This window comes from Daldinia childiae (assembly GCF_008694065.1).
Source record: "Daldinia childiae strain JS-1345 chromosome Unknown Scaffold2, whole genome shotgun sequence".
NCBI lineage: Eukaryota > Fungi > Ascomycota > Sordariomycetes > Xylariales > Hypoxylaceae > Daldinia > Daldinia childiae.
Genome location: NW_022984643.1, coordinates 4,832,379 through 4,858,594, shown reverse-complemented (window position 1 = coordinate 4,858,594; position 26,216 = coordinate 4,832,379). Strand labels below are relative to the sequence as shown.

Below are 26,216 nucleotides of genomic sequence, written 5' to 3'. Positions count from 1 at the left end.
TTGTTTTTTTAATTTTAATTTCTTCCTTTCTTCGTCTTTAAGGAATGAAAGGTCGTGAGTGGTAGTATTGGTGTTTGTATTGGTGTTGGTGTGTTGGTGTTGGTGTTAACTAACCTTACCTACCTAACATAGAGGAATGGATGGATGTTTGCAACAGTAGTATCCTAATAAAGCGACCTGATTCGACGGGTATATGCACGTGACCCAGTTTAAAATAAAAATCTGCTAAGTGAAGGTTTTCGATATAAGGGCCAGAGGTACGTAATGAACGAAACCGAAAAAAACCGAAACCGAAAACTAATGCAATTGATTCAAAAGTAAAATAACGATTTTTAAAAGCACCATTCGATCAATATACGACTGTTTTGAGCAATTGATAATTTCAATTGTTGATTTTTATTTCTGAGCTCTCTTTCTGTTGAGTGCGCGCCCCTGACTGATACTCTCTCACTGGAGCCACTCTCATACCAAAGTCTGAAAAGTGTAACTCTAGCCTTTTGAAAGAAAAGAAAGCTTCTTCCCAGCGCAACATACAGAGGAAAAGGGAGAAGAAGAGAGAGAAAAAAAAAGTAAAAGTAAACAAGATGCGCACCGATCCAAATATCATCATCACGGGCACGCCTGGCGTCGGCAAGACGACGCATGCGGAGGTGCTAGCGGAGCGGACGGGGCTGCGACACATCTCGGTGAATCAGGTGGTTAAGGATAGGGAGTGCCACGAGGGTTGGGATGAGGAGTTTAAGAGCTGGGTTGTTGATGAAGATAAGGTGAGTTTATGCGATGCTTTTCTGGCTGCTTTTATTTCACTCAGGGGGGGATGATTGATAGTTTACCTAATGTATATGATTGATGGTCTGGGAAGGCTGGGCTGGTGTAAATATGAAGACGGATGGATCCAAGAGCAGGAATAAGAGCTAATCAAGCATGGCAGCTACTCGATGCGCTAGAAGAAGACAATGTCAAAGCCGGCGGCTGCATCATAGACTGGCACGGGTGCGAGATCTTCCCCGAGAGCTGGATCGATCTGGTGGTAGTGTTGCGGGTAGACTCGAGTACGCTATACGACCGATTATCCTCAAGGTTTGTCTCTCTTTGTCCTGTTGCTCTTCTCCCCCATGCTGATAAATAGAAACAGGAAATACCCCGAGATGAAACTACAAGAAAACATAGACTCGGAGATCATGGAGGTGCTGCTACAAGAGGCGCGGGATAGCTACGACGAGCAGATCATCGTCGAGCTAACGAGTAACTCGACCGACGAGATGGAGAGTAATGTCGATCGCATCGAGGCGTGGATTAGGCAGTGGAAGCAGGATCATGCTGCGGATGGGGAGCAGTAAGGGAGGGTTTAATTAGTGAATGTGAATGAGATACCCGTGATTTCTCTTCGGCCCGTGATATGACATTTGTTGTTTAATTGTGTAAGTATTGTAAATATGTGGTGAAATATAAGAAAACCCAGCCTCGAATTTTAATATACGTAATATATTCAAAAAAACAAAGTGTAAATCAACCTTCCCATATTATTTCTCACCAACAACCAACATATGTAAAAATCACAACATCACTTCGCCTCGTTGGGCTGATACCAAGGTTGGTAATGGTCTATAACGAAAAGTCTCTCCGCCAATGAGATGGCACTAAAAAACCACAACGACAAACTTTTTAGCCTCAGCTTAAGTACAGCTATCTGCATTAGTCTGCATGTTGCCGGTGCGTCACACCGGAGCTTTATTTTTTTTTTTATTTATTTATCTTTCTCAATGATATAAAACGATAGACTTTCCGATCGAAGAGATAGATCAATTTCTAGAAAAGGGGTATCATTTAATTTTATCATATTCTATTCTACTCTATTCTGCCACTTATATTAATCCACCAACACACACACACACACTTCATACCTACATACAAACACACACACACTCATCCACATACAAACACGCATACATTAGGTACAAACACACACACACACACTCATCCACATACAAACAACCACCATGTCCGCCCCCGTCCTCAACTTCATAACCGGCAACGCCAACAAGCTCTCCGAGGTCCGCGCCATCCTCGAGCCCGCCGGCATCACCGTGCGCAACCAACCCCTCGACCTGCCCGAGATCCAGGGCGCCCTCGAGGACGTGACGCGCGAGAAGTGCCGCGCCGCCGTCGCCGCCGTCGGGGGCCCCGTCCTCGTCGAGGACACGTGCCTGTGCTTCGACGCGCTGAACGGGCTACCGGGCCCGTATATGTACGTGATTTATTTACCTTTTACGAATCTATCCTGTCTATCTATCTATATATCTATCTAGAAATGGATAGACGGATAGATGATAGATGGTATGGATGGATAGACTAACAACCCACCCAGAAAATGGTTCATGCAATCCATCGGCCACGCCGGCCTCAACAACCTCCTCGCCGCCTACGAGGACAAGTCCGCCCAGGCCGTCGCCACGTTCGGTTTCTGCCAGGGGCCCGGCGAGGAAGTTCTCCTGTTCCAGGGGCGCACGCAGGGCAAGATCGTGCCTCCGAGAGGCCCTACGACGTTCGGTAGGACTCAATTCTCTCGTCCCCTCGTTTTAACTTGCACCAAGCAAGTATAACTAGTGACTAACTAACTGTCTCTGATAGGCTGGGATCCAATCTTCGAGTATGACGGACAGACGTAAGTATCCTTTTCTCTTTTCCCCCCCTCTCTTTAGCACTGCCCTGTTCCTATCTACAGCCGGCATTACACGGTATAAGAAAAGAAGAAAAGTAAACTAACAACCGCAGCTACGCCGAGATGGACAAGGCTGCCAAGAACAAGATCTCGCACCGCTTCAAGGCGCTCGAGAAGCTGCGCGCGTGGATCGAGGGCGGCGGCATGAAGGCGTAAGGGAGGCGCTTAGAATGACTTAGATCTTCACATGATACCTACCACATAGACATACTCACCCTGTACGGTTCTCGGTTACCAAAGGATGAATAGATAAATAAAGCATTTTATATTTCTAAAGCTTCACTAGCCGCCTCGATTCTAGATACTGGAACACGTAACTTGCTACTTGGATACAATACGGCGTGCTTAATATTCTAACCCCGTTAATAACCCGCCCGTTCCCGCCTCCCTAGACGCCGAAGATATCCGACTACGTAAAATGCTTGCTGTGCCGGGATTAAGGTAGTCTGTTTGGTCACGCGACCGAAGAAGAAAGAAAATTCAAGTTGGAAGATGATTGATTACTCTCTTAGCCTAGACGCCGCAAGTATACGTAAGCATAAGCATAAGCATAGGACTCGGGACTCGTAATATAAAAAGCGCCACGCGCATGGCGTAGGGTTAACAGGGATAGGAAAATCTAGATACGAGCATGTACGTACCTCATGAGCTCAAAAGCCTGATATTTGCTCAGGTACCTCGGGCCGCGACGGTAGAGCTTGAGCGCGCGATCCGGGTGGTGGTTATGCTCGACGGGCCTCGTGCCGTCGAGGTGTCGCGTGATATTGGACGGGTCCCCATAAGACGGGTCGAAAACGATTAGGTTCCGGTTGCCGCTGGGCTGGCACTCTAAGCCGATGATGGTCATGGAGTGGCCTTTGAATTGTAGACGTGTTAGCAAGCCGAGTTGAAAACGATTAAGTTAATATGTGTCAATCTTCTCATTCCTTAATCTCAATAGTGTGTAAAAGTGAATGAAAAAAATAAAAGGTTATGAGAGGCTTACCCTGATGCTGTAAATAAATTGGTGGCCGCATTGTCTTGCGGACCTTACTCTGCATATTGACGCTTGGTGCTGTTGCGAAATACTCTTCCACGGCGTCATACATCCTGTTCTCCGAAGCAGAAGGCGGTTCTCCCGGACGGTTCTTAAACGTTTGCATGTCCCATCTAGAAGAAGGAACGCGGTACGTTAGTATTCAAGGACGAGAAGATAATATGTACTCATATGGCTTTGTCGAATATATAATAAGAGTAAATAAAACTTACTGTATACCTAAACTTGCGAACAGCGTCTGGGCCTATTCAGAGGTGTAATAGTTAGCTTGATCGGCTTATGCACATTCGTTCATGGCGAATGAATAAAAAAAAAATTTCATGTACCGTTACTGAAACCTAGCCAGTGGTAAGAAAATGTTAGTTGAACTCACCTCTGGTGTTCCGATATACTTGCGCGTGCCCCTGAGCACACCGAGTTCCGTCCGGCCGTCCTCGTGGATACCCTGGTCCCAAGCGTTCTCGATGAGATCCTGGATCTGGAAGATATTAGGGATAGTGTTCTCGAAAGCCGCAGCACCCGTCGTCCCGGTCCCGATGATATACGATATCAGCATCTGGATATTTCTGTAGCCGCAGAAGCTGCCTATCAGACAATCGGCGTTAGATGACTATTACCCTATATATGGATATACGTAGATTCAGAGACGTGAGCTATACATACCTTCACTTCTAAGTTTGGAGATGTGCTGTGTTTCTGGGTGACAGAGATACGCGTATTGCGTGTACTTATTCTGATGTAGGAGTTTTGCCAGGACGGGTATTACGCCTGAGAGTATTCGTGAGCTGATATGCGCCAGACGCATGGACTTACGAGCTGCGACATGCTGGAGAGAAACCAACCTTGTGAGCTCTTGTACCCACGCTTCCTCAGTAAATCCTCGAGCCAGCGCGGCATTCTCTCTTCGTTGTAGTACGCGCCGAGTTCTTTTTTCTATACGTCATGTTCATGTCAGCTCACTAACTAGACATTTCCCTATATTTTGAATATATCTAAGAGTATGAATGCTGAATGGCGAGTTGCATTATGAAATGAAGAAAGCTTACTCCAAGTCTCCTGACGGGCTTAGATGATTTTATGTGGTAGTCTCCGGCCGTGTTGAGCGGTAGAGCGCTCGGGATAGGGCCGACCGGTACATCGGGCTTAGCTCGGCTACGTCCCGGAGTTCGCGCAGAAGATTGAGAGCCGCTCTCCGGCGACGCGCTCCCTAGCTCTCTAGTATTCGATCCTTCAGCCGCATTCCCGACTTGTTCAGCGTTATGCAATTCGAGATGGTCGTCCAACCTATCCATATGCAAGATCTCGCCGCAGCTCTTGACCGGGCATTGGAAATACTCGGTAAGCTCCTCCTTAGCAACGGTAGCTTCTACCTCCGGTCTAGCTGCATTATGCGCCTCATCCGGCACGAACGGGGATTTGCCCTCGCTATGATGGACCTCCAGGTGCTGCGAGAAGCGCATGAGCACCCGGAGAAAAGAACGTAGTCGTCGTCGTCGTCTGGGCATGAGAGGACGACAGGGGAGTTAGGGGTTACGGGACTTACAAGTAGGATGCTATATTCGACGGAATCCTTGTATCCGCAAAAAGGGCAGTTGAATACACCCGACATAACAGCTGATTATAGTAGAAATAATGATGCTCTTGCCTTTTTCCGCTTCTAATTATTAACTTACTAGCTGCTAGAACAAAGCTAGAACGTAATAGAATATTCGCTCCTTTCTCACCTGGTTGAATAAAGACGTAAGCGCCTGCGTCTTGTAATACGTTAGGTAAATGCGTTAGGTAGGATCCTAGCCACCCACGGGGTTGATTGGCCGTTTGCTTTAACGATGCATTTAATACTAGTGTGATTTCTAATTCGTGGATGAATAGGGAAAAAAAAAAAAAAAGAAAAAGAATGAGTGAAGTAAGTCAATTTCTCACTTGGTGGTTGAATTGTCGTCCATAACCGGGTTCAGATTCATTTGTATTATTTAGGGGGGGAATAGTTCCTTCTCAAAGAACGAATAAGTGGGCATATCTCCAGGGTACAGGGAAGCCGTGTGCGGCTGATGCTTCGTGTTCCCCGAGAACGTCTTTAACCCAGATGGTTCGGAATGTTAAAGGCTTACGGTTGATTGCATTCAATAGGGACCTTACCTACATATACTAACCAGTAGAAGAGGTACATATAACTAACACCATTTTCTATCACTATATCTAATTTAGATATAACAAAGAGAATACAATAAATAAGAGAGGACAATATGTAGTTACCTACCTTAGGTAACTAGTTATATATTTAAAAGTTACATGCCCGTTTGTAAGATCCATTCTACAGGGGTCTAATAGTGAGCCGACAGAACCGAAGTTCCCTGTCATGGAAGCAAAAACATCGATGCTCTTTTAACCTTACCATTTTAACACCCGTCTTATTCATCTCATTCATCTCATTCCTACCTAAGCATTAACATCACATTTAATTTGAACCCCTGAGCTACTTTTAGTTACGATAGTTTCTCATGGTATACCACACAAATCCATGTCGTAAAAAATCAAGGTTGTCATGGGCAATTCTTCTCTATTCGGTTATGGTGTAAGATGCTGGTGCTGCTACGCTAGTCAAACGCATGGCTGTTACTTTTTACTATGTGCCATAGCATGAGATGCACCTAAGTCTCTTCCTTATTCTAGTTCAACTGCATCACCTCTAACGAGATAGTACGCATTCCTCAGCATCCGAACCCGTCAATATTCATTTAATTACACCGCTAAATCCTTCAGCTTCTCACCAGCTTCCGCGACTGCGGCTCCTGCAGCAGCCACCTTTTGCTTGACACCCTTCTCTCCCTTGGCCTTAGCTTTTGCCGAAGTTGTATCCTTGGGCAGTTCCTTGGTGAAAGGGATGAAGTCGGGAGCGCCCGGAATGTACTTGCGTAGCGGTTCGGGAACTCGGAGACCCTGAAACAAGTTAGCCTCGGTATGTATTTAGGAATTAATTATACACTTACATCCTCCGTCTGGTAGTTCTCAAGAATACAGCATAGCGCTCTCTCGGTGGCACAGAGCGTCGAGTTGAGGCAGTGAACGTATTTCTTCTTAGCGTCCGTCTGCGTCTTAGTACCAAACCGTATTTCTAGGGCACGCGACTGGTAGTCAGTACAGTTTGAGCACGACACCAGCTCCTTGTATTCTCCCTGGAACGGGAACCAGGCTTCTAGATCGAACTTCTTAGCAGCTGCATTGTTCAGCGCCCCCGAGACGATAGCTACGACTTGGTACGGTAACCCAAGCGACTTGTAGAATTCCTCAGAGGTTGTGAACATTTCTTCGAACATCTCCCACGACTTCTCGGGGTCCGTAAGCACGAATTGTTCCACCTTCTCGAACTGATGGACACGGAAGATGCCCCAAGCGTCACGGCCGTGGGAACCGGCCTCTCTTCTGTAGCACGTGCTAAAGCCCGCATACTTGATAGGTAACTCCTTGGCCATCATCCATTCGTCGGCGTGGAAGGCGGAGATGGGCTGTTCCGACGTCGCGATAAGGTATTTGTCATTTTGCGCTTCGCCGTCGACTACCTTGTATAATTCCTCATCAAACTGCTCTAGCTGAGCTGTCTTCGCCATGTAGTCCTTGAGCATAAATTGGGGTGTCTGTAGGGGAGTGAAACCTTTGCTGCTAAGGTATTCTAGACCATAGTTGATCAGAGCCTGGTTAAGGAATACACCCCATTGTCTTAAGAAGTAACCTCTATGGCCCACGACCTTGACTCCACGATCAGGATCGTAACCATCCAGCCGTAAGAGAACCTCGTGATGAGAAAGTACATTCTTCTTCTCTACCGTGACTCCTGGCGGGGCCCACGTTCGTTGGATTGCGTTGTTGTCTTCGTTATCGCTGATAGGGACCGAATCGTGGACGATGTTGCCAATGGTATTGATCTTGGCTTTTAGCGCAATATCTTTCTGAGCTGCCGAGTCGATAAACGCCTTCTTCTCCTTTTCGAGTTCGGCTTTCTGTTGAAGTAGTTCATCGGCGTTTTCCTTGGCCTATATATACGTTGATAGTTAGTACTTAGTACTCAGAAACGAGAATATATATAAGATGTCTTGATGACTCAGAGGAATTATTACCTTTTTCTTAGCACCGATCTGCTTCTGTACTTCGTTGATCTTGCTGTTTATCTGAGTCGCGGCATATTGGGCTATAATTTTAAGATGTGTCAATCGCGAATATTGCTTAGTACGATAGGGTATGCGACTAACTTCTGCGATGGTCCTCAAACATCTCGATCACCTCATCGACAACCTCAACCTTGGCATATCTGCGGCGCTGTGACTCGCGGATCTTCTCGGGGTTACCACCCCGCTCGGTGATGAAATCTAAAACGTCTAGCATGATTGAGGACTTGAAGACGACTTTGAAGTAAGACTGATATCGAAATACTCCTTTCCGTGCAGTTTAAAGGAGTGACTAAATTTTGGTGGGGTGGTTTTTGAAGCAGAGGGGCAGAAGGGGGTATCGCGACGCAGCGGCGGGGCACGATATGATAGGTGAGGTACGTACCTTTTTATCTGCAGCTCTTTTTTTATTTTTATTTTTATTTTTTATCCTGGGTACTTGGATACATGTACATACCTGGTAACTGCACATATCCTAGGTACATCTAGGTAAGTACCTATGCATTCACATGCTGAGCTCTGGGTATACCAAAACTTCGAGGCCCAATTCTGGCGAGATATTTTTTTATTTTATTTGAGGCATAATTAAAATGTCATTATTAATGCCACATGCTAATAGCGAATATTGAGCTTGTTATACTATGAGATAGCAATAAAGCACTTCCGATTAACTCCTTAACCAGACCTGAAGCTCTGACTAGTATATACAAGTCATGGCAATTATCGTCTCTGCCCTTCAAAAACATCATAACTAGTAACCTGCGCGGTTCATAATGCAAAGCCGAAAGAAGAAGAAAGTAGCAGTAACCTGTCCGAAAACACAGTAGCACCTTGACCTAGATTCCACCACCCTGGGGTGGCTCAGAGATCCCCTTCTAGCCTTCCTAACGTTCCATCATGTTGTCCTTGCTGGTTTGATATTCCAACGTAGTAGTATTTCCTTTGAAACCTGTCCTTTGGTTTCCTCTTTCAAATTGTTGTTATTCACATCATCTGACACTTTCCCTCGTTTGTTGCTTCGTTCGGGTTCTGTGACTTTTCCACCTGGGCAATCAGGAGCTCGAAGGCCTTACCGACATTCTCGTTGTAACGCGCGCTGGCTTCAGTCCATCCGCAGTTGAATTTCTCCGCCAGCTTCTTGCCGTCTTCCTGGCTAACCTGGCGTTGCTCAGGGCGCAAGTCGCTCTTGTTGCCTACTATGACAATTGGGACCCAATCTGTGCCCTAGAGTTGCCAATTAATTAGTTACTATGTCATTGTACACAATTGAAGAATTTTAGGAATTAATTGTTGGGGATGACAAACAAGGTGGTTGAGAATCTTCTCGCGGATGACCTGCACCATCTCGAAGGATGGTAGCGAGGAGACCGAGTACACTAGCATGTAGCCATGGATGCCGATGAAGTGTTTCGAGTTCAGGATGCTGTACTCATCTTGGCCGGCGGTATCGACAATTTTCAGTAGCATAGTCCTGACCCTTAAATCGAATGACCTTGCTAAAGGTATTCTCGATGGTGGGATAGTAGCTCTCGACGAAGTGGCCGTCGACGAACTGTACCGCCAGGGAAGATTTGCCTGCAAGATGGGGTTACGAGGCGTTAGCTTAGCTCCGTGACCATGAGACATGTCATATATTATATTAATATGTATCGTATTGTATGCACGATCCATGAAAAAAAAGAAAAGAAAAAGAAAAAAGAACTTGCTAGGGACAGGGCTAGGCAAAGGAAGAGGTATGTAGATAAAGGTATCACGAAGAACGAATAACGAAAAAAAAAAAAAACACGAAGAACACTAGAACGTTAGAACACGTACCTACGGATCGGCTGCCAACAATGGCAACCTTCCGCTGCTTTGACGGGGACGGCATTTACGTGGAGGCGAGACGAGGCGTAACTAAGAATTATCGTGTACTGCAGGTATTATCTATGTTAGGTACCTCACATGAGCATGACGGATAATAATGCTGCATTACACGTCGGGGCTTGTCGGGTGTGCGCGGCGTGGGGGGGAAGGGGGACGAGCGACGAGGAATAAGAAAGTGTAAATATTTCCCGTGCGGGCGTTAATGTAGGTAGGTATTAGGTTAGGTATGTATGTGCGTAGGTTGCTAGGTATGTGCGCTTGCGCGCTTTGTGTAGGTATTTGTGTATTTGTGTATTGTGATATTGTGATATTGTCCGCCGGTGTGTCGTATTTTATTGATCTGGGGATTCGAGTTGGCGCGGGATGAGCGCACCTTTTTTTAATTCTTTTTAACGTTCGATCTTCTTATTAAACGTTCTTTAATCAGGCACACATTTGTGTTTTATGACGTGCAGATGTTACCCAATATCACGTAGTAGAGATTAAGGACCATTAGGTTATGAGGTCAGAGTAAGAGAGATATGAGAGAGGGGCTTTTTCTCCTTGTTTGTTACATGGAACGAACTGATCGCCCAGGCGCTTCAGGGTCTGGAAATAGAAGAGCTCATACCAAGACCTCTAAAACTTATAGGGCATAGGCGGGGTAGGTACGGTATATAGCATTTGAAGTACCAGTTCACTACGATGTAGGTACACATGCCGCCGTACAACTGTATGAACTACTTATAAGTGTACTGTAGGTACATGCTACATTGAGGTATGTAACCTGGTAGAAGCCATAGCAGCATAGGGGCATAGCGGCTAACCAAGGTTAACCTAGGAAACATGCACAGCACGGCTAGGTATGGCACCTGCAATGTATCGAGTTCCTATTAATAACTTGCTTTGACATACCTTGTGTACCCAAAGTACATACCTAAAGAACAAATCAAACAAATCAATAAGTCAATAAGGGGAGCCCCTGTAATAGAGCCATCATTGACTCTGCGGACGAACGCGGGGTTGGCCAAGACTCCGGTAAAATACAAATGTGCCTGAAAATGACACTAGAGCAAGGTACTAAGGTAGCATTCCTGCGGCTCAAGGCTTATAATAGCTGTGATAGATATGAATTGCAAAGCTTCGTTAACACTAGATCCTAGAGTCGAGCCCTTCCTCCATTCAACTCGATTCTAGATACCTATGTCCTGGGTATCCTACTGCTGCCTGTACTGTTCCGCATTATCCGCCATGTTCATCCGTTATTGTCATGCCTTGTGGGTTGCTTCAAGGGTATTCGATCGTGTATTTTTTACTTCGTCCGGAAAACCTTCCGTTGGGGTAATGTCAATAAAATCATCGCAGACGTCTACATCCCCTCTCTTTAAGACGCCTAAGGACCAAAATGGTTTAAACCTTTCCTCGTGATAATACGCTTTTCAACTTCCCCCCTTTGTATCCCATACTGAAAATCAAAATTTCCTACAACGGTAAATAATGCGTATATGGCATGCCTTTGGAGGAAACCATCCAATGCATCCAATCTGCTTCGACAATACCCACCAATCCTGAATTAATCATATTTTGATTGGTCTTCTAGTTGGCGTACTAGGTCCTGAAGTCGCACCATGTAACTACTATGGTCTCGTGAGCTATCGTCGTCTTCGCCTATGTTTTGCTCCACCTTCTTGTAGTGGGTAATAAACTCGCGTAAAGAATCAAGTAGAGGCGTAATACTTTTGGTCGAGTGGTTCGATCGTATTTTCTGTCGCACTGGCGGATGTAGAGCTAGATAGCCTAGCAATACGGATAAGTACCCAAAGGCAACATTCAAATGGCTAGTCTCCATTGAATCGGCCTGCCCCTTTGTTAATGTAGAACAATAAAATAGGGCTACTCAGTACTCACCTCTGCTGTCCTCCGATAGTTCTCTAAGAATAGTCGTATCAACTCGTCAACTGGCCGTTGATTATCATGGTGACAATCATCAATGACTTGTCTGACGAGGGAACTGTGCTCTGAGAAATTGATCAAAATTCCTAGCCGTAGGACTAGGCTGTCTAAGATCCCATCGACCCAAGTATCCTGGGACAAAGACGCCCAAATGCGGGTGAAGTTGCTGGATATCGAGTTCGCCAAAGCAGGAATTAGTCCTTTTGATACAAATACTTCCGGTGCTTCTAGGCTATTATTCGTCAAGTTGATAGTGAGCTTCAGGATAGCACTCTCAAGCAGCTTGCTTTCACTCTCTTGGGCTGTAACATCTGGTATTCCATTTCGCGAGGAAGCGCTGAAGACGTCGGCTACAATGGGTAGATATCGAGTAGTCCAGTCAGCGTTTGAACGCTGCGGTTCCTCAAGGCTCACGGCATAGAAGTCGAGAATTGATAAAGTGTTTGCAAGATCAATCGCTTCCGCTGTTGCGGGATAGTCCCAATGCTCTGTGCTGTCAACCGCTTCCGAGAGTACCGTGAATAGAGCCTCTGTTACAGCTGGAGAGAAGACCGCAGGGTCCTTAGCTGCATTAACATTCTGCGTAATAAGTAGGTGTAGACATTTAAGGACAAGGCTTCTTGGTGATATGCGTGGTGGGCTAGCATCGCCCCAGATGGATAGCTCACATAGCGTAGTCTGAACGGCAATGAGAGAGGTTTGACTCCTCTTGGATAAGTTGCTCTTCCTATCTCGCGCTATTACCTTGATGTCCCTAGTAACACCAAGGAGAAGGACAAATATGTTTGCAGGTTTACCGAGCCGGACAAGCTGTTGTGTATGCGAAGAAGGCCACTTTGCAAGTATCGTTACGAGGATTGATAAAATCAGGTATCCAGAGATGATATCAGTCTCTCTGTCTACATCTTTTAGTAATGCTGCCTCAACACCGTGATCACGGCATTGCCGCATAAATGTCTTATCTTTGATTTTCTCCGCTATCTGGAGCAATGCGGCTCTTCGAGAGGATGAAGGCTTGTCACTTGGAGAACCAATCTGGTCTGCTAAGTCTTGCATCGTATCAGCCACGCGAGAGTTTGCCCCGGCCTGTCTTAATTCGTGGATATCCCGTAACTTTGAATTAGGCGAACCATTAAGCGCATCATCGTCGTCGTCAATGACCCCCTTAGTACTGACTGCTTTCTTTGGGGTTCCGAGTTCTAAGCGTCTCCCCTTCAAAGGAGCCGACATCTCAGGTAGAGCAAGGCTCTCCAGTAAATCAACCTCCTCCTCTAGCACTTTTCTACCTTGGCCATATGTGAACTTAAGCGCACTGCTAGAGCGGGTAAAAGTTCGAGTGCTAGTTGCTTGCGCTGTTGCGGGTTTACGGCTTGGGGTTTGAGGCAAGGATTGAGAGTCTACCATTGAGATGTCACTAATTTGGTGACTTAAAGTTGGTTGGCTTGAACTCTCTTGGCTTTCTAAAGCCTCCTCGACAGTTTCGGCTTCGTCATCCTTTCTCTGTTCAACTAGTGTGTCGATTATTCGCTTTCTGCGTTTTTTGGTGCCACTATCTGGAATTGGTTGGGGGTTCGATCGTACTTCATTGTCCGCTTTATCCGAAAGGAGACTCGACCCCTTCGGTTTTGCGATGCTTTCACGGGCAAATCGAAGGGGTATGCGCTGCTGCATAATATCCCGCTTTTCCTTCTCTATCATAGTTGCATCTGAAGTCGATCCTGCTGAACCTCTAACACCTATAGCCTTATGCTGTCTCGAACTTTTTAGTAATGTTGGCGTAGGCGGCGGGCTTGATAGTCTTGGTTCGGCCGCATCAGTATCCATAGATTCCAATGGAACTGGACGGGCGCGTTGTCGCGAAGTAGAGGGAGCTGTTTGGCGTGTAGCGGTAGAAGTAGAAATAGAAGTAGAAGTATACGGGTGCGACCGACGTCGTACGTGATCAGGGGAGACATCGTGCTGGCCAGCCTGGTAAGATTCCTGTGCTCGCCCCTTAGACGCGTACACTTGGGATATCTTACGTTTTCGATCAAAGCTTTGCGTATTATCTTGTGAGCTATCTAGTTTCGTCTTTATGTCAACTGATCCATCGATGCCTCGAGATGTGGGCGAAGAGGGATCTCGTAATGGGGAGCTAAGTAGCGTAGGTCGACGGCGCGTTACAGTGGCCTTGTGCTTCAAGACGGAATCATCCTCTGGTATAGGTGGGAAGTCGCTAGGAGTAATGAGTGCCTTTGGTTGTCTTTTACGAGCGGCTTTTCCATAGGTGGTGAGCCCTTTCTTTCGGGGAGCGCTGAAATCCTGCTTCATAGACATGGTGGTACCTAGTTAAATACTTTTTGAAGCAGGTTGAAATGTCAATAGTATAAGATGATTGATCATTTATAGCGACGGCAGATTATTGAGAGTGGGAGATTTGAGATGGGAATAGTAGAGTTTATGTTAATAGCTGTGAGACGCGCTTATGGTAGCCTTGCAGCGGACTACCGTGAGTTGTGGTGAGTGACGAATTATTTAGTTGAGGGTGGGACGATAAATAGGAAAGGTTGCGAAGCTGATTTGATGTTGTTAGGCTAAGTGGATGATCGGGCAAGGAAAGTGCAACTAAAAACGTGCGGAGGTCGCAAGAAGGGCGATACCGTGAATTCACCGGGATTCACGCCCTAGAACTTAAGATATCCTTCCAATGCATTGAACCTAATACCTTCTTGGTAGGTACAGGTGAATAGGTATTTGCCCCGTCGGTCTTGCCTTGTTAGTTAAAGACGGAAACATCCATCTATTAGATTCATCGAACCATAACATAGGTAGGTAACTTAAAAAGTAAAGTAACAGCTCTTTGTTAACTGGTTGGGCCAGTTGATGGTAGCCAACCGATTTTCTAAGCTGCTGAGCTGAAGCCTGAAACAAGGAAGGCGCTACAATAAGCAGATAAGCTAGATACATGTACCTTACCGTCATATGGGGGGTAGCGGTAGCCGCATATATACCGCTAATTAAATCATAACCGTACTTATCCCACTCAATTCGAATAGCGGCTCCCAATTCTTACGTTTAAAGAATTAAGTGACTCAAATATTTGAGTGGTATCGTTACCGCTTACGGTTTAGACGCTCCAAAATTTTGGGACGGTAGACCTAAAGGAGTAGTGAAAATCCGGCTCCAGCCAATAAGCGGCTCCTGCGCCCCTCACACTTTTTGCGCCGCTCCCATCTCTGCGCCGCTCCCCGTTTTAAGCCGCTCCTCCGCTTTAAGTGGTACGTATAAGGTATTATTACATAAACTTTAACCGCACAGACCCCCTTATACCCCATAATTACAAGTCCACACGCGTGCCCGTAACGTAATATGCTTTAGTCTATTTGAAAAACACGTAACCTTCCAATAAAATCAATCGTATCCCATAACCTGTAATTGTAATTGTGACCATTAAAAAATAAAAAATAAAAAATAGAATGAAAAAGTAGATTCCCATACAAAAATGTATGGGAATATACCTTTTAATTTTTATATATAATATGCACTTACCCGGAGCGGCTCAAAATGGGAGCGGCGCAAAAAGTGTGAGAGGCGCAGGAGCCGCTCATTGGTCGGAGCCGCTCACAGTGGGGGAGCCGCGCAGCACTTGTACCACTCAAAAAATATTGATTGGCTCAAAACGCCGATACGCATGAATTTGGTGAGCTTCACGTTTTTCACTAACATTTGGGAGCAGCTCATACCTGGGAGCCGTATATATACTGTATATATACGGCTCCCCGTACCCCCCATCTGACGCTAAGGTAGGTAAGCCAGATAAAAAGATGTGTGCAGGCGGGGTCCACCAATTGTACTTGTGTCTGGTCATCACTTGTTGCCAAGCCCCATTCCAGATTTCCTATTAGGGCTTATCATTCGTTTTTCTACAAGTCAGCTCCATGAGCCTCGACTTATGCTTAAAGCTATTGCTTTATGAGATACCTATCCATTTAGAGCATCTTGGATTATATTGGAATTTGTCCTTCCTAATCTTTCTCTCACGTTATATTATTTGCTAAATAAATGCTAGGGTGATCCCTTTAGTTTCGTTTTGATCACTTGACTTATAAAGTCTTGGAATATTTTACTATTCTTTCCCTCCCTCTCAACGCAGAACATCTGCATACAGCTATCGTAGATAACTAGCTAGGGAACTACTGACAATCATTTTGACCGCTTAGGCTGTGTGACGTCGTCGGTTTATTCCTCGAGTGGGATCACATATCTAAGTGCTCCTAGAATCATATATCTTCCAAACATCGTACAAGTGTTGCGGGGGGTTTATACCATTGAAACGACTCATCTAGAAGATATAGAATGGCTACCGAATCTGGAAATCGTCCTCAAGTTGGCCCTGTGCAGTGCGTAGGACCCGACTATCGCTCGCCTAGTCAAAAACCTATCGCCACTGTCTCAACGGCGGTTGAACATGACAACGTTATCACATTGCCCCAAACGCCACAGCTCATCGCATTGCTCACGTGAGTAGCTTCCTTATTGGTCGACTCGAGCGTTTTACGATATATTTAGTACTCGAATTATCCAGGAACTAATTCCGGGATAGGAAGATCCGTGACAGAAAGACGGAGCGAGCTGACTTCATTTTCTACTCGAACCGAATTATTCGTCTGCTTGTCGAGGAAGGGCTTAACCATCTACCCGTCGTTGAACACACTGTAACTACTCCGGTTGGTCGCACCTACGACGGACTCATGTTCCAGGGGAAAATCTGCGGTGTCTCTATTATGAGGGCCGGCGAAGCTATGGAACAAGGTCTTCGAGACTGCTGCAGATCGGTTAGGATTGGCAAAATCTTAATCCAGCGCGATGAAGAGACAGCAAAGCCGAAGCTATTTTACGATAAATTGCCTGAGGATATTGCTGAAAGATGGGTTCTATTACTTGATCCGATGTTTGCAACAGGTCAGACTGCTAGCTACCTATATTATGTTTGTTCACTTTCCAGAGGACTAACCTGAGTCTAATACTTTAGGTGGATCCGCTATTATGGCGGTCGAAGTCCTAAAATCGCGTGGCGTTCCAGAGGAGAGGATTCTTTTCTTGAACTTGATCGCTAGCCCAGAAGGAGTCCAAAATTTCGCAACCAAGTTCCCCAAGCTCCGGGTCGTTACAGCATTCATCGATCAGGTAAGACATCTTGTCTACTCTACCAAATTCATCCTATTGCAAACACTAATTCGGATATATTGTAGGGCCTTGACGAGAAGAAGTATGTCGACAAATCTTTGCTATAGAAGCATTCACTAACATTCTCTTAGTTACATCATCCCAGGCTTGGGTGACTTCGGGGATCGGTTCTACACCATGTAACGCGGATTAATCGTAACCACGGACTTCGGAAGACAAGAGTAAGTAGAATTTAACGCCTATTAGTAGTATACATCATTATTTGGAGCCCGGATGACTGCCCCGTTCTGTAAAGAGTAAGGGCGACAATTTCCGCAACAGACGATATAGTCTATGGAGGACTGAGGTATAGTCAGATGGACTGCAGATATTGGATAACATGGGCCCTTGATGGTAATAACTGCATGTCATATGATGTAGGCGTTATTACTACCGAGTTGATTTTATCGCGTTGATCCGGCAAAGTAAGGCTCAATTCATCAAGAGTATTATAACTGCTCAGTACTCGTCATCGTCTCCCACAACACCCTCTCCCTCGTACCCGCGGTCGTCTTCGTCGTCATCATAGCGACCAGCTGCTGATTGTTTTGAGCCTAACCGGTAACCCGGGGCTGAGCCAGAGGCGCCTCCAGTAGTATCGTCTTTTGCGACAGCATCTAGAACCGCGTAAGCAACGTTATAGGCAATATATCAGTTTAAAAAAACCACATACCTGCTGCATCAATCCATTCGCTGTAGACGTCGACAGGCGCAGAAAGATCTAGTCCACCATTAGCAACTATCTATAGTAGCCGATGCGAGTCTGCTTACAGTTAATTCCGCATTGGAATCTCTGGCCGCATACTTTGCATTCCAGTTCACCGACGCCAGATTTCTTATTCATTTCGACGGTGACCGATCGCTCGTGGTTACAGAATAAGCAGGTAAATATAGTAGGTAGGGGATCGTTCTTCTTGCCCTGAGGCTTTCTCGAACTCTTCTTGCGCTTCCCCTATAATAGCCATCTATATTAGCGACTACTCAATATCGCAGCTTGATGTAGAAGGTTATTTACCATAGCGAATCGAAATGCGACACGGTTTCAAGTATCGCGATACCGTTTGGAATACAATACGGTCTGTGGTTGATTTTAGTCAGAAGGTGGATCGGTTGTGAGTTTGTATGGAGAAGGCTGAACTGAGAAAAGGTGCTATGGGTTTTATATAAGGAATGACGTACGTTAGCTTATCGCGTAAAGAAAACAGTGCGCGTTTCAATACTACAAAGTTCCGATTGTCAACAACACTAACTAATATAAATAGAAGTAGGGTTCATATATAGAAGTTCTTACTTTGCGCAAAGTCGAAACAGTAAAAACTGTTATGGAAGGACAAAATACAAAGTATTTCAAGGCTTTTACGTGGCGCTCAAAGGCTTCGCCTAGCACAAGATTATTAAAGTTACCTCTTGGATAAAGCTCTCTTATCGCTTATCATGAAGCTAACGAATAAGCTAGTTCACTAGTTCACTAGTGGATACCTAATAAGGCGGGGTTTCTTTACCGCATTTATACAACTCGATATAATCATAAGTTGCACATCTCTTAGATAAGACACATTTCTAATGCCAATGGGCACGAAGGAGACTGGACGTTCACAGTAGATGCAGGTACGAACTAGTGGGGATTATGACTAGTTTAGTGGGTTATTGCTATTAAACAGTCAGGTGCCTACCTTTTCCTTGGGCACCTTATCAGGTAGGAGGAAGCTCTGTACACCTTACATGTATGTATACTTAGCTGCTTGGTCTCATTCCAGCTCATCCGGTCAAACTTAAGTCTAATAAAATTATGTTTTCTTGTAGGTATAAGTACTACATACTTTAGTAGAATGTTAGGCGCAATAGGTCTTGACCCTTTCATACCGCTCCATGTATCTTCCTACATAACTTCGTGTATCTTTGAACTTCCAACAACTTACTATCTCCATTACCCTCACATACATATTTACTAAATAACCAACTCCTTCATAACAATACTAAATCAAAAAGTAAGGTTATCAACAAGGGATTCTTTTGATCTGTACTACTTATCTATTTGTTTCATTTACCTATAACTCTACCCCCCCAATCCCTTAGGCTTTGAGATTACTTCTTGGCCAAGTTGTGACAATGGCAGACTCGGGTACAAACAGTTCTGTGGGCATGGCCGACGTCCTTGAGGCCCTGAAGAGTATCCAGGAGAATCAGACCAAATTGGCATCAGAAGTCGAATCTGTCTCCCTCCGACTTGATACTCTTGCTCCGTCTGGCCAGGTGCCAAGTCTCGGTATCAATAAGGTATCAGCTCCCCTCGCTGTGGCCCCGACGTCACCGATCCGGACGACTCTGGCTGCTGGTGAGGCTGATTCCGGCAACACATCGCCTACAACGAAAGAAGCAACTCAGGCACAAAAATCCGGATTCACATCCCGAATTATACTTACGTAAGTTCTATATAGTTATCGTGAGATTCCTAATGGCTCTCTGTATTAACCGTTAGCTAGTACATATCCCAAGCAGATTGGTATTAATCCACTCCCTCTTCAATGGGGGGCTCCAGATGCAGTCGACCGAGGTCCGGTGGTTGTCTCCCGGTCATCATCCACAATTCGAAAGCGTAACGGTAAGTTTATCGCCAATTGTATGCCTTTTCTAGCCACTAACGACTTTCTAGCTATCGGAGGTAAGCCCTGGCCTATTATTAAGTTATTTGGAGCCTCACATAACTTAATGACTTAGCACATGGCGGTTCCTATTCCATCTACTTTGCTCTTGCACTTGCTAGCAAGCAGCTTAACGCCAACCATAGGTACGGTTACGCCAGCGTCATTGACCAAGTTGTTGACGCCTAATTTATGATTCTCAATATAGGCCAGATTTCACCAACACCGAGCCAGCAGCCAATATTGGCCCGTTTCCTCAATGGGGCGATAAGAAAAAGATCGTCGCTATGGATCCTTGGGGTCACTTGGCCCCGTGGCTTTTCTCCGACGTTATAGAAAAGGAGGACGGTAACTGACGACCCGAAGAGCGAATGATATATACGTTGGGCAAGCTAATGAGTGATCATAGTTGATATTCGTCCCACAATTGCCATAACCAAAGCACATATGAAGGTAAATGATTTTAACCTTGTAGTTTTGTGAATCGTATTAATTTGAACTAGCTTCCGGAGTTGGAGGAAAGTGTTCGAAGAGGTAGACTGTATGTTGTCCTCTGGTATTGTCTGGTCGCAAACTAATAACACTAATCTACCATTAGTGTTCCCGATGGGAAAGTTTGCCTAAATGCACAGGGAGAACTGGCAGTGACCAAGTTTGCAGTTGAGCCGGTAAGAATATTGAACTTCCAAGCATCCCGAAAAGAGCCATACTTACTATAGTAGGTTTGGTACCTCCCCGGAGTAGCTGAGAGATTCGGCATAGGTGCGTATCAAGGATCAACATCCGTGGCGGAACCTATAGCTAAACCTGGCAGATGAGGGCGTTCTAAGGCGTTCGCTATTCGAACACACTGGGGGTAGCTATCCAGAGGTAAGCGTCCACCACACTATTGATAACCAGCGTATGCCTAATTACTATATGTATAGCTTATCACACGAGGCGATATTAAGGTCTTTTTACCTCCAATCGGTAATTCGGGTCCTACCTCAAGAGAACATCAGATGACGATACTAACGTTTTATAGGCGGGCTGACTGTATATTGCTTCGGGGACCCGGCGAAGATGTCTGACGAAAAGAGTAGACTAGCCTTGCGTATTCACGATGAGGTAATTCATGCACTGTGACTATTGGCTTGGAGGTTACTGGCTTACAGAGAATGCAGTGCAACGGTAGTGATGTATTTGGCTCCGATATCTGCACTTGCAGACCCTATCTTATCTTCGGCATCGAAGAGGCCGTCAAGGAGGCACAGAATGGTGGCAGTGGCGTTGTCATCTACTTCAGAAAAGAAGGACGGGCTTTGGGTGAAGTAACTAAGGTATTGTATTCCCCATATTGTACCTCCGAAGCATAGTTGTTCAAATACTGACATTTAGTAGTACCGTGAGTCTAGATGTTTCTTTACCAATGAGCTGAAAGTTTAACCACATCCAATAGTTGTATACAACGCTAGAAAACGCGGCGAAGATCGCGCCTCGGACTATTTCAAAAGAACCGAAAATGTTGCTGGAGTTAAAGACATGCGTTTCCAGGCTCTAATGCCTGATACTCCATTGGCTCGGCATAAAGAAGATCGATAGAATGCTGAGTATGAGCAAGTGAGTTACCCGACTATAAATGGTGGAGGGGTTGGATCTAACGCTAGGGCGTCACAATGTAGCATGAAGTACGATGCCATCGTTGGCCAGGGGTAAGTCAATTCCCCATACGGTAAACCAAGGTAAGGCGTGTCTAACCAAGTATAGTATTCCTATCCATGAGCGGGTAGAACTTCCCGAGGACTTAATCCCCGCAGATTCACGGGTCGAGATAGATGCCAAGATTACAGCCGGTAAACTTGTACCCCTGGTAGTCTACCGGATCCGGGAAAATGGCTGACGGCTCGCAGGATATTTCACTACCGGCAACAGGATGACTGCCGAAGAATTGAAAGCCGTTCAGGGACGGATGTGGGAAGAGTGAGTACCGTCCGAACAACTGACCCTTCCAACTTCGTATTACTAACAATGATAGCGTCGACCACTGAATACTCCAACTGAGCTGGCTTGCTTTTACGACCGGTGTAGGAGTTAGTCGAAACTACGTAGCTATAGGTAGTTACCAAATGAAAACCTGATATGACCTAGAACCCCCGCTTCTACTATTGCCACGCGTGAGACTAATGTATGAACTCCAAGAGAGGTGTGTTGTTTTGTACACTCTCGTCCTTGTGACTGCAGTGGCATCTGTAGTATCTTACAGTGTGTGACAGCGATCCAATTGTAGCATGTCCAAGCGGTAAGAATTCAGTAGAACTACGTCGTAGTACGTCAGCTTTACCAGATTATATGTTGTGCGGTATAAAAGTGTATCTTGCAGCTTCAATTGAGGGTTCGTCTACATCAGCCTTAAGAAGGCATAATGAGATGCATAGGTAGGAAGAGTGGGAGAGTGGGAGAGTGGTCTGCAAAGCTCCAAGTGGATTGATGGGTTGATTATCTGCATGGATTATACAAGGACACAAGGAAGAGGGGGGGGGAAGAGGATAAAGGTACAGGGGAATTTCACGGAATTCGCGTTACGCTCGCGCTGACCTCCTTTTCTACGTATCATGATAGTGAAGCTGACAGGTCGCCGGCTCTAGCCCTTCTAATAGTTCTGACAGCAGCCACTTGAAACTTGTCATGTCTAGTAAAAACGGGGTAAAACTGCTTAGGCTGCCTAAATTGCTTGGTAGGTATTAGGTATTAGGTATTAGGGCAGTATTAAAACAGTATTAAAGAGGGCAAAAATGGATACTAGTATTATGGAAAATGCAAGGATGGGTTGCAGATGTTAAGAGATACTAAACCATATCAGCTTCATGAGTGGTTCAGTTGCTAACAAGTCTCCCCACTCCACCTCTCCTACTGGTGCAGGACGGCCCAACACGGATGCAGGCCGTCTACGCCCAAACCACCCAGGCCAACGGAGACCATACAGCTACCACCACATACGAAATGTCCCCATTCGTGAGTGACATGTGGCATTGCCCGCAACCGACCGTCTGGGGATGTCGTTCCACAACAGCCGGTAGAGCTATTGGTATTAGCGGCCTTTTTTTGCCTTACTGCGTGATGTCTTAAACGTTTGAAATATCCATTCATAGATGGGGAGCTTTGCTCCTCAAGCCTGCATCGTTTTCACCACATTTGCCACTCACATTACAAGCTTTAAGAGACTATAACCAAGCTCAACCAAGCTCAACCAAGCTCAGTCAAGCTCCGTATCCGAAAACCCCGTCTCATAATCACATAATCACATAATCTGTTTACTTGTTATCTTGAACTTGGTTCCGGAATGGCTACTACCAGATACTCGCCTGACATCGTCCCTCGACGGGAATCGTCACCAAGGCCGAAGAATGCGGAAAGACGACGGCCCCGCTTACTTAGAGCCTGTGCCACGGAACCTTCTATCACTACCTCCAACGCTTGTAAGGGATTATTGACGAGCCCGAACACAAGCCGGAGAGCAACAGATCTACTCAGCCGCGTCGCAATATCCAATGCCAACTCGTCACCATCATCAACACGGAGCTTCGCCCTAGACTCATCCGAGATGCGCGAGGCTCGTTTATCAGACTCTACCCGCGATCCACGTGCGTATACACCGACCCTGGTCTAGCCGATCAGGACGATCCTTTCCTAACTTCCATGCTGACCTGACGACTAGACTCGGTATGCTACTTCAGCTTCCCCAGCTTCGACGCCTGGGAAGTCGGCGAACATCCAGACGAGGAGAAGGTGGACAGGACAGCCTAATTCCTAATTCCTAATTCGTGGCCGCGCCCCGAAGCGCTCTCGTGATGGGGGCGGGACCCGCGGGGTTCCCCGAATTTCTTTCATCTCACCCAATACAATACGAACTCGTCTTACTTTTTCTTTTTTCCTTCCATAATGCGATTAACGGGGGCGGACAATAAAGCATGACAACGGGTCACCAGGCGCCGGAGCATTGTTATTTTTTGCTTGCTTACTTGTTTTTTTTTTAATGTTTGGTTCTCCTTCGCAAGGCAGCAAGGGTAACCAGGATATATGTATCATCAAGCCTGACGGAGGTAGTTGGTGGTGGTCGGTTTGGGACAGGCGCTCGGCGAAAACATTGGAATTGATACAGAACACACACACACAGAGAGAGAGAAAGAGAAAGAGAGAGAGAAATTTATGGATTGCGAGATCTACTGGGTTGTGAGGAGTAAAATGGGATACCCCCGTTCGAAACAGCGACAGGACAGGATAGGATGGGATAACACGAGAGATAAAAGTTAGATTTGCCCCTTGGGCTGAGTTCTAACTCGCCTTGTTATATCTTAATATCTACAATAACTATACGAATAAACAAACCTTCTAAAAATCGAACAACGTTTTAGAATTCGCTGGATGATGCTATGGACGTAGCGGGGGGAGGGGGTTGGCAACGCCGTGGCTAATATATCTTTAATTATGGCGTACTCAAGATAGTAAATTTTACTAATGTTAAAAAATAGTATAGAATATCAGTTCGAAATTTATTAATCAAGTAGAATAAATTTTAAAGTGTTAAGTGTTGTATTAGTAAAACCTGAAGGTCTCATAAATTGCTACTTGTAGAGAATACCTCGTTCATGTAAAATCAACCTAATTCTTCAATATACATTCTTAATTGCATATACTCCCACTAATATGCGTTTCAAAAATATATGAAATTAGAGGTGCATGGTTCGAGGGGAGCAGACCCTAATAATGGTACGTACCTTTTCGCTAACAGAGACCTGAAAAAAACATTTGCTTATCAAAGATAAAAATCCACGTGACCATGCCACACTCCCTCAATTTTCGCGCACAAACAAGAAATTTTAGCTGCACTAGAATTCACTGCCAGATCCATCCACCACGCAACACCAAAAAGTCCTTTTCAACACATCTTCAACATCGTCCTGAATTGCGAGCTACATTGACCTCTCGCAAACATGGCGGTTGGAAAGTGAGTACATCGCATTTCCATTAATCATTTCAATCTCCGCGATCCTGCGCCTCTGTATTCCGGCGCCCTACAACTCGCCGCCTCTGAGACGAGGAAATCCAATGCTGATCATTCGCTCGCTATAGGAACAAGAGATTGTCCAAGGGAAAGAAGGGCCTGAAGAAGAAGGCTCAGGACCCTTTCGCACGAAAGGATTGGTACTCCATCAAGGTAAGCGACTACTATTTAATGATCGATTCCCTAAGGACTATTAAAACTGACTGCAATTTCCTTCTAGGCCCCTGCTCCTTTCAACATCCGAGAGTACGAATTTTTCATCCTAATGCGCCCAGGTTGGTTGATATCTAACTGTGATGTGTAGTGTTGGTAAGACCCTCGTGAACCGAACCACCGGTCTTAAGAACGCGAACGATGCCCTCAAGGGCCGAATCTTCGAGGTTTCCCTAGCCGACCTACAGAAGGATGAGGACCACGCATTCCGAAAGGTCAAGCTACGCGTCGATGAGGTCCAGGGCAAGAACTGCCTAACCAACTTCCACGGTCTTGACTTCACCTCCGACAAGTTACGATCCCTCGTACGAAAATGGCAAAGTCTGATCGAGGCCAACGTCACGGTCAAGACTACCGATGAGTACCTCCTACGTCTCTTCGCCATTGCCTTCACCAAGCGACGGCCCAACCAGATCAAGAAAACCACCTATGCTGCTTCATCTCAGATCCGTGCCATCCGAAAGAAGATGGTCGAGATCATCCAGCGAGAGGCTGCCACCTGCACTCTGCAACAACTGACCTCCAAGTTAATCCCCGAGGTTATCGGCCGTGAGATTGAGAAGGCCACGCAAGGAATCTACCCCCTCCAGAACGTACGTATTTAGTTCTACTCAGGCCTTAATGTTTGTATATTGGAATGTGTAGCAGTGTATACTAACAGAGTTCGCTATCTAGGTCCACATCCGCAAGGTCAAGCTCCTTAAGTCGCCCAAGTTCGACCTTGGTGCCCTGATGAACCTGCACGGAGAGTCCACGACGAATGAGGAGGGTCAGAAGGTTGAGCGGGAGTTCAAGGAACGGGTCCTTGAGGAGGTCTAATTATGATGAACTCTGAACTCTGGTCATGGAACGGCGTGGGTTTTTGTGCAATGGCAATAGGTCTCACTTCTGATTGCATTCGGCGCGGCAGGACAGCCGCGGTTACAGCAGGCCCCTCAGGACAGATAAAATGAGAAAGGTTAGCTGACGACTAGATGGTTCCATACGTGACGCTGTTTTATGTGAATATGAGCATTTAGCTTCCTATGTCTTGGTAGAGACAGTCTACCTATCCAGTGTCCCAATGGCCTCTTTGGTCATTAGTTGACGGCGCATAAGTGCAATACCAATACCATCACAAGAATTTTTATGCAGTGTTCTCCTTGCGTCATAGGGTTGTAGATCCATAATAATAATATCGTAGGTTTTCCGATAGGTCACACTTTTAATGTACAACCCCCTATTCATGGATTGAAAATATGATGTTCTATATACAGGACTTATCTTAAGCAAGTCAAGTCGCTCATCGTATTTATATGCAAGGACACCTATGTCTGTACATATAGATCTATAATCTGACGATATCGATATCAAACTAAAAGTCACTTTTGAAGATACTGTAACGGGGTTTCTAGAT

At 45.6% G+C, this 26,216-nt stretch overlaps 10 protein-coding genes across 10 annotated transcripts; 5 read left to right on the top strand and 5 right to left on the bottom strand.

Moving 5' to 3' along the window:
• Positions 1-584: 584 nt before the first annotated feature.
• GL218_02209 (Adenylate kinase isoenzyme 6 like protein HBR1) lies at positions 585-1,340 on the top strand (the record flags this gene model as incomplete). Its single annotated transcript, XM_033578708.1, has 3 exons — positions 585-767; positions 932-1,080; positions 1,136-1,340. 3 exons carry the CDS (start codon positions 585-587, stop codon positions 1,338-1,340), a joined length of 537 nt encoding a protein of 178 aa, XP_033438612.1.
• Positions 1,341-2,000: 660 nt separating this feature from the next.
• Positions 2,001-2,878, top strand: GL218_02208 (Inosine triphosphate pyrophosphatase; the record flags this gene model as incomplete). The annotated part of the gene is made up of 4 exons (XM_033578707.1): positions 2,001-2,248; positions 2,369-2,550; positions 2,632-2,665; positions 2,776-2,878. The coding sequence occupies 4 exons, from the start codon at positions 2,001-2,003 to the stop codon at positions 2,876-2,878; spliced, it is 567 nt and encodes a 188-aa protein (XP_033438611.1).
• Positions 2,879-3,341: 463 nt separating this feature from the next.
• Positions 3,342-5,218, bottom strand: GL218_02207 (Zinc finger with UFM1-specific peptidase domain protein; the record flags this gene model as incomplete). Its single annotated transcript, XM_033578706.1, has 7 exons — positions 3,342-3,577; positions 3,708-3,871; positions 3,971-4,002; positions 4,132-4,343; positions 4,422-4,526; positions 4,601-4,691; positions 4,805-5,218. 7 exons carry the CDS (start codon positions 5,216-5,218, stop codon positions 3,342-3,344), a joined length of 1,254 nt encoding a protein of 417 aa, XP_033439489.1.
• A 1,282-nt stretch (positions 5,219-6,500) lies between these two features.
• GL218_02206 (Serine-tRNA ligase, cytoplasmic) lies at positions 6,501-8,138 on the bottom strand (the record flags this gene model as incomplete). The annotated part of the gene is made up of 4 exons (XM_033578705.1): positions 6,501-6,698; positions 6,749-7,789; positions 7,874-7,944; positions 8,006-8,138. 4 exons carry the CDS (start codon positions 8,136-8,138, stop codon positions 6,501-6,503), a joined length of 1,443 nt encoding a protein of 480 aa, XP_033439488.1.
• Positions 8,139-8,905: 767 nt separating this feature from the next.
• On the bottom strand, positions 8,906-9,791 carry GL218_02205 (GTP-binding protein rhb1; the record flags this gene model as incomplete). Its single annotated transcript, XM_033578704.1, has 3 exons — positions 8,906-9,145; positions 9,227-9,496; positions 9,741-9,791. 3 exons carry the CDS (start codon positions 9,789-9,791, stop codon positions 8,906-8,908), a joined length of 561 nt encoding a protein of 186 aa, XP_033439487.1.
• A 1,548-nt stretch (positions 9,792-11,339) lies between these two features.
• GL218_02204 (uncharacterized protein) lies at positions 11,340-13,417 on the bottom strand (the record flags this gene model as incomplete). The annotated part of the gene is made up of 2 exons (XM_033578703.1): positions 11,340-11,624; positions 11,675-13,417. The coding sequence occupies 2 exons, from the start codon at positions 13,415-13,417 to the stop codon at positions 11,340-11,342; spliced, it is 2,028 nt and encodes a 675-aa protein (XP_033439486.1).
• A 2,637-nt stretch (positions 13,418-16,054) lies between these two features.
• On the top strand, positions 16,055-17,068 carry GL218_02203 (Uracil phosphoribosyltransferase; the record flags this gene model as incomplete). Its single annotated transcript, XM_033578702.1, has 5 exons — positions 16,055-16,218; positions 16,302-16,660; positions 16,731-16,885; positions 16,951-16,967; positions 17,017-17,068. 5 exons carry the CDS (start codon positions 16,055-16,057, stop codon positions 17,066-17,068), a joined length of 747 nt encoding a protein of 248 aa, XP_033439493.1.
• A 315-nt stretch (positions 17,069-17,383) lies between these two features.
• Positions 17,384-17,942, bottom strand: GL218_02202 (Transcription elongation factor 1 like protein; the record flags this gene model as incomplete). The annotated part of the gene is made up of 4 exons (XM_033578701.1): positions 17,384-17,541; positions 17,598-17,645; positions 17,696-17,876; positions 17,940-17,942. 4 exons carry the CDS (start codon positions 17,940-17,942, stop codon positions 17,384-17,386), a joined length of 390 nt encoding a protein of 129 aa, XP_033439492.1.
• Positions 17,943-19,033: 1,091 nt separating this feature from the next.
• Positions 19,034-23,349, top strand: GL218_02201 (putative GTP cyclohydrolase URC1; the record flags this gene model as incomplete). The annotated part of the gene is made up of 19 exons (XM_033578700.1): positions 19,034-19,347; positions 19,408-19,526; positions 19,578-19,586; positions 19,643-19,712; positions 19,775-19,914; positions 19,976-20,019; positions 20,070-20,107; positions 20,165-20,234; positions 20,289-20,328; positions 20,381-20,436; positions 20,493-20,535; positions 20,591-20,673; positions 20,730-20,871; positions 20,944-20,950; positions 21,228-21,257; positions 21,313-21,398; positions 21,456-21,525; positions 22,900-23,186; positions 23,261-23,349. The coding sequence occupies 19 exons, from the start codon at positions 19,034-19,036 to the stop codon at positions 23,347-23,349; spliced, it is 1,737 nt and encodes a 578-aa protein (XP_033439491.1).
• A 1,187-nt stretch (positions 23,350-24,536) lies between these two features.
• On the top strand, positions 24,537-25,639 carry GL218_02200 (40S ribosomal protein S1; the record flags this gene model as incomplete). The annotated part of the gene is made up of 5 exons (XM_033578699.1): positions 24,537-24,550; positions 24,676-24,760; positions 24,828-24,853; positions 24,912-25,413; positions 25,496-25,639. 5 exons carry the CDS (start codon positions 24,537-24,539, stop codon positions 25,637-25,639), a joined length of 771 nt encoding a protein of 256 aa, XP_033439490.1.
• Between the last annotated feature and the right edge of the window lie 577 nt (positions 25,640-26,216).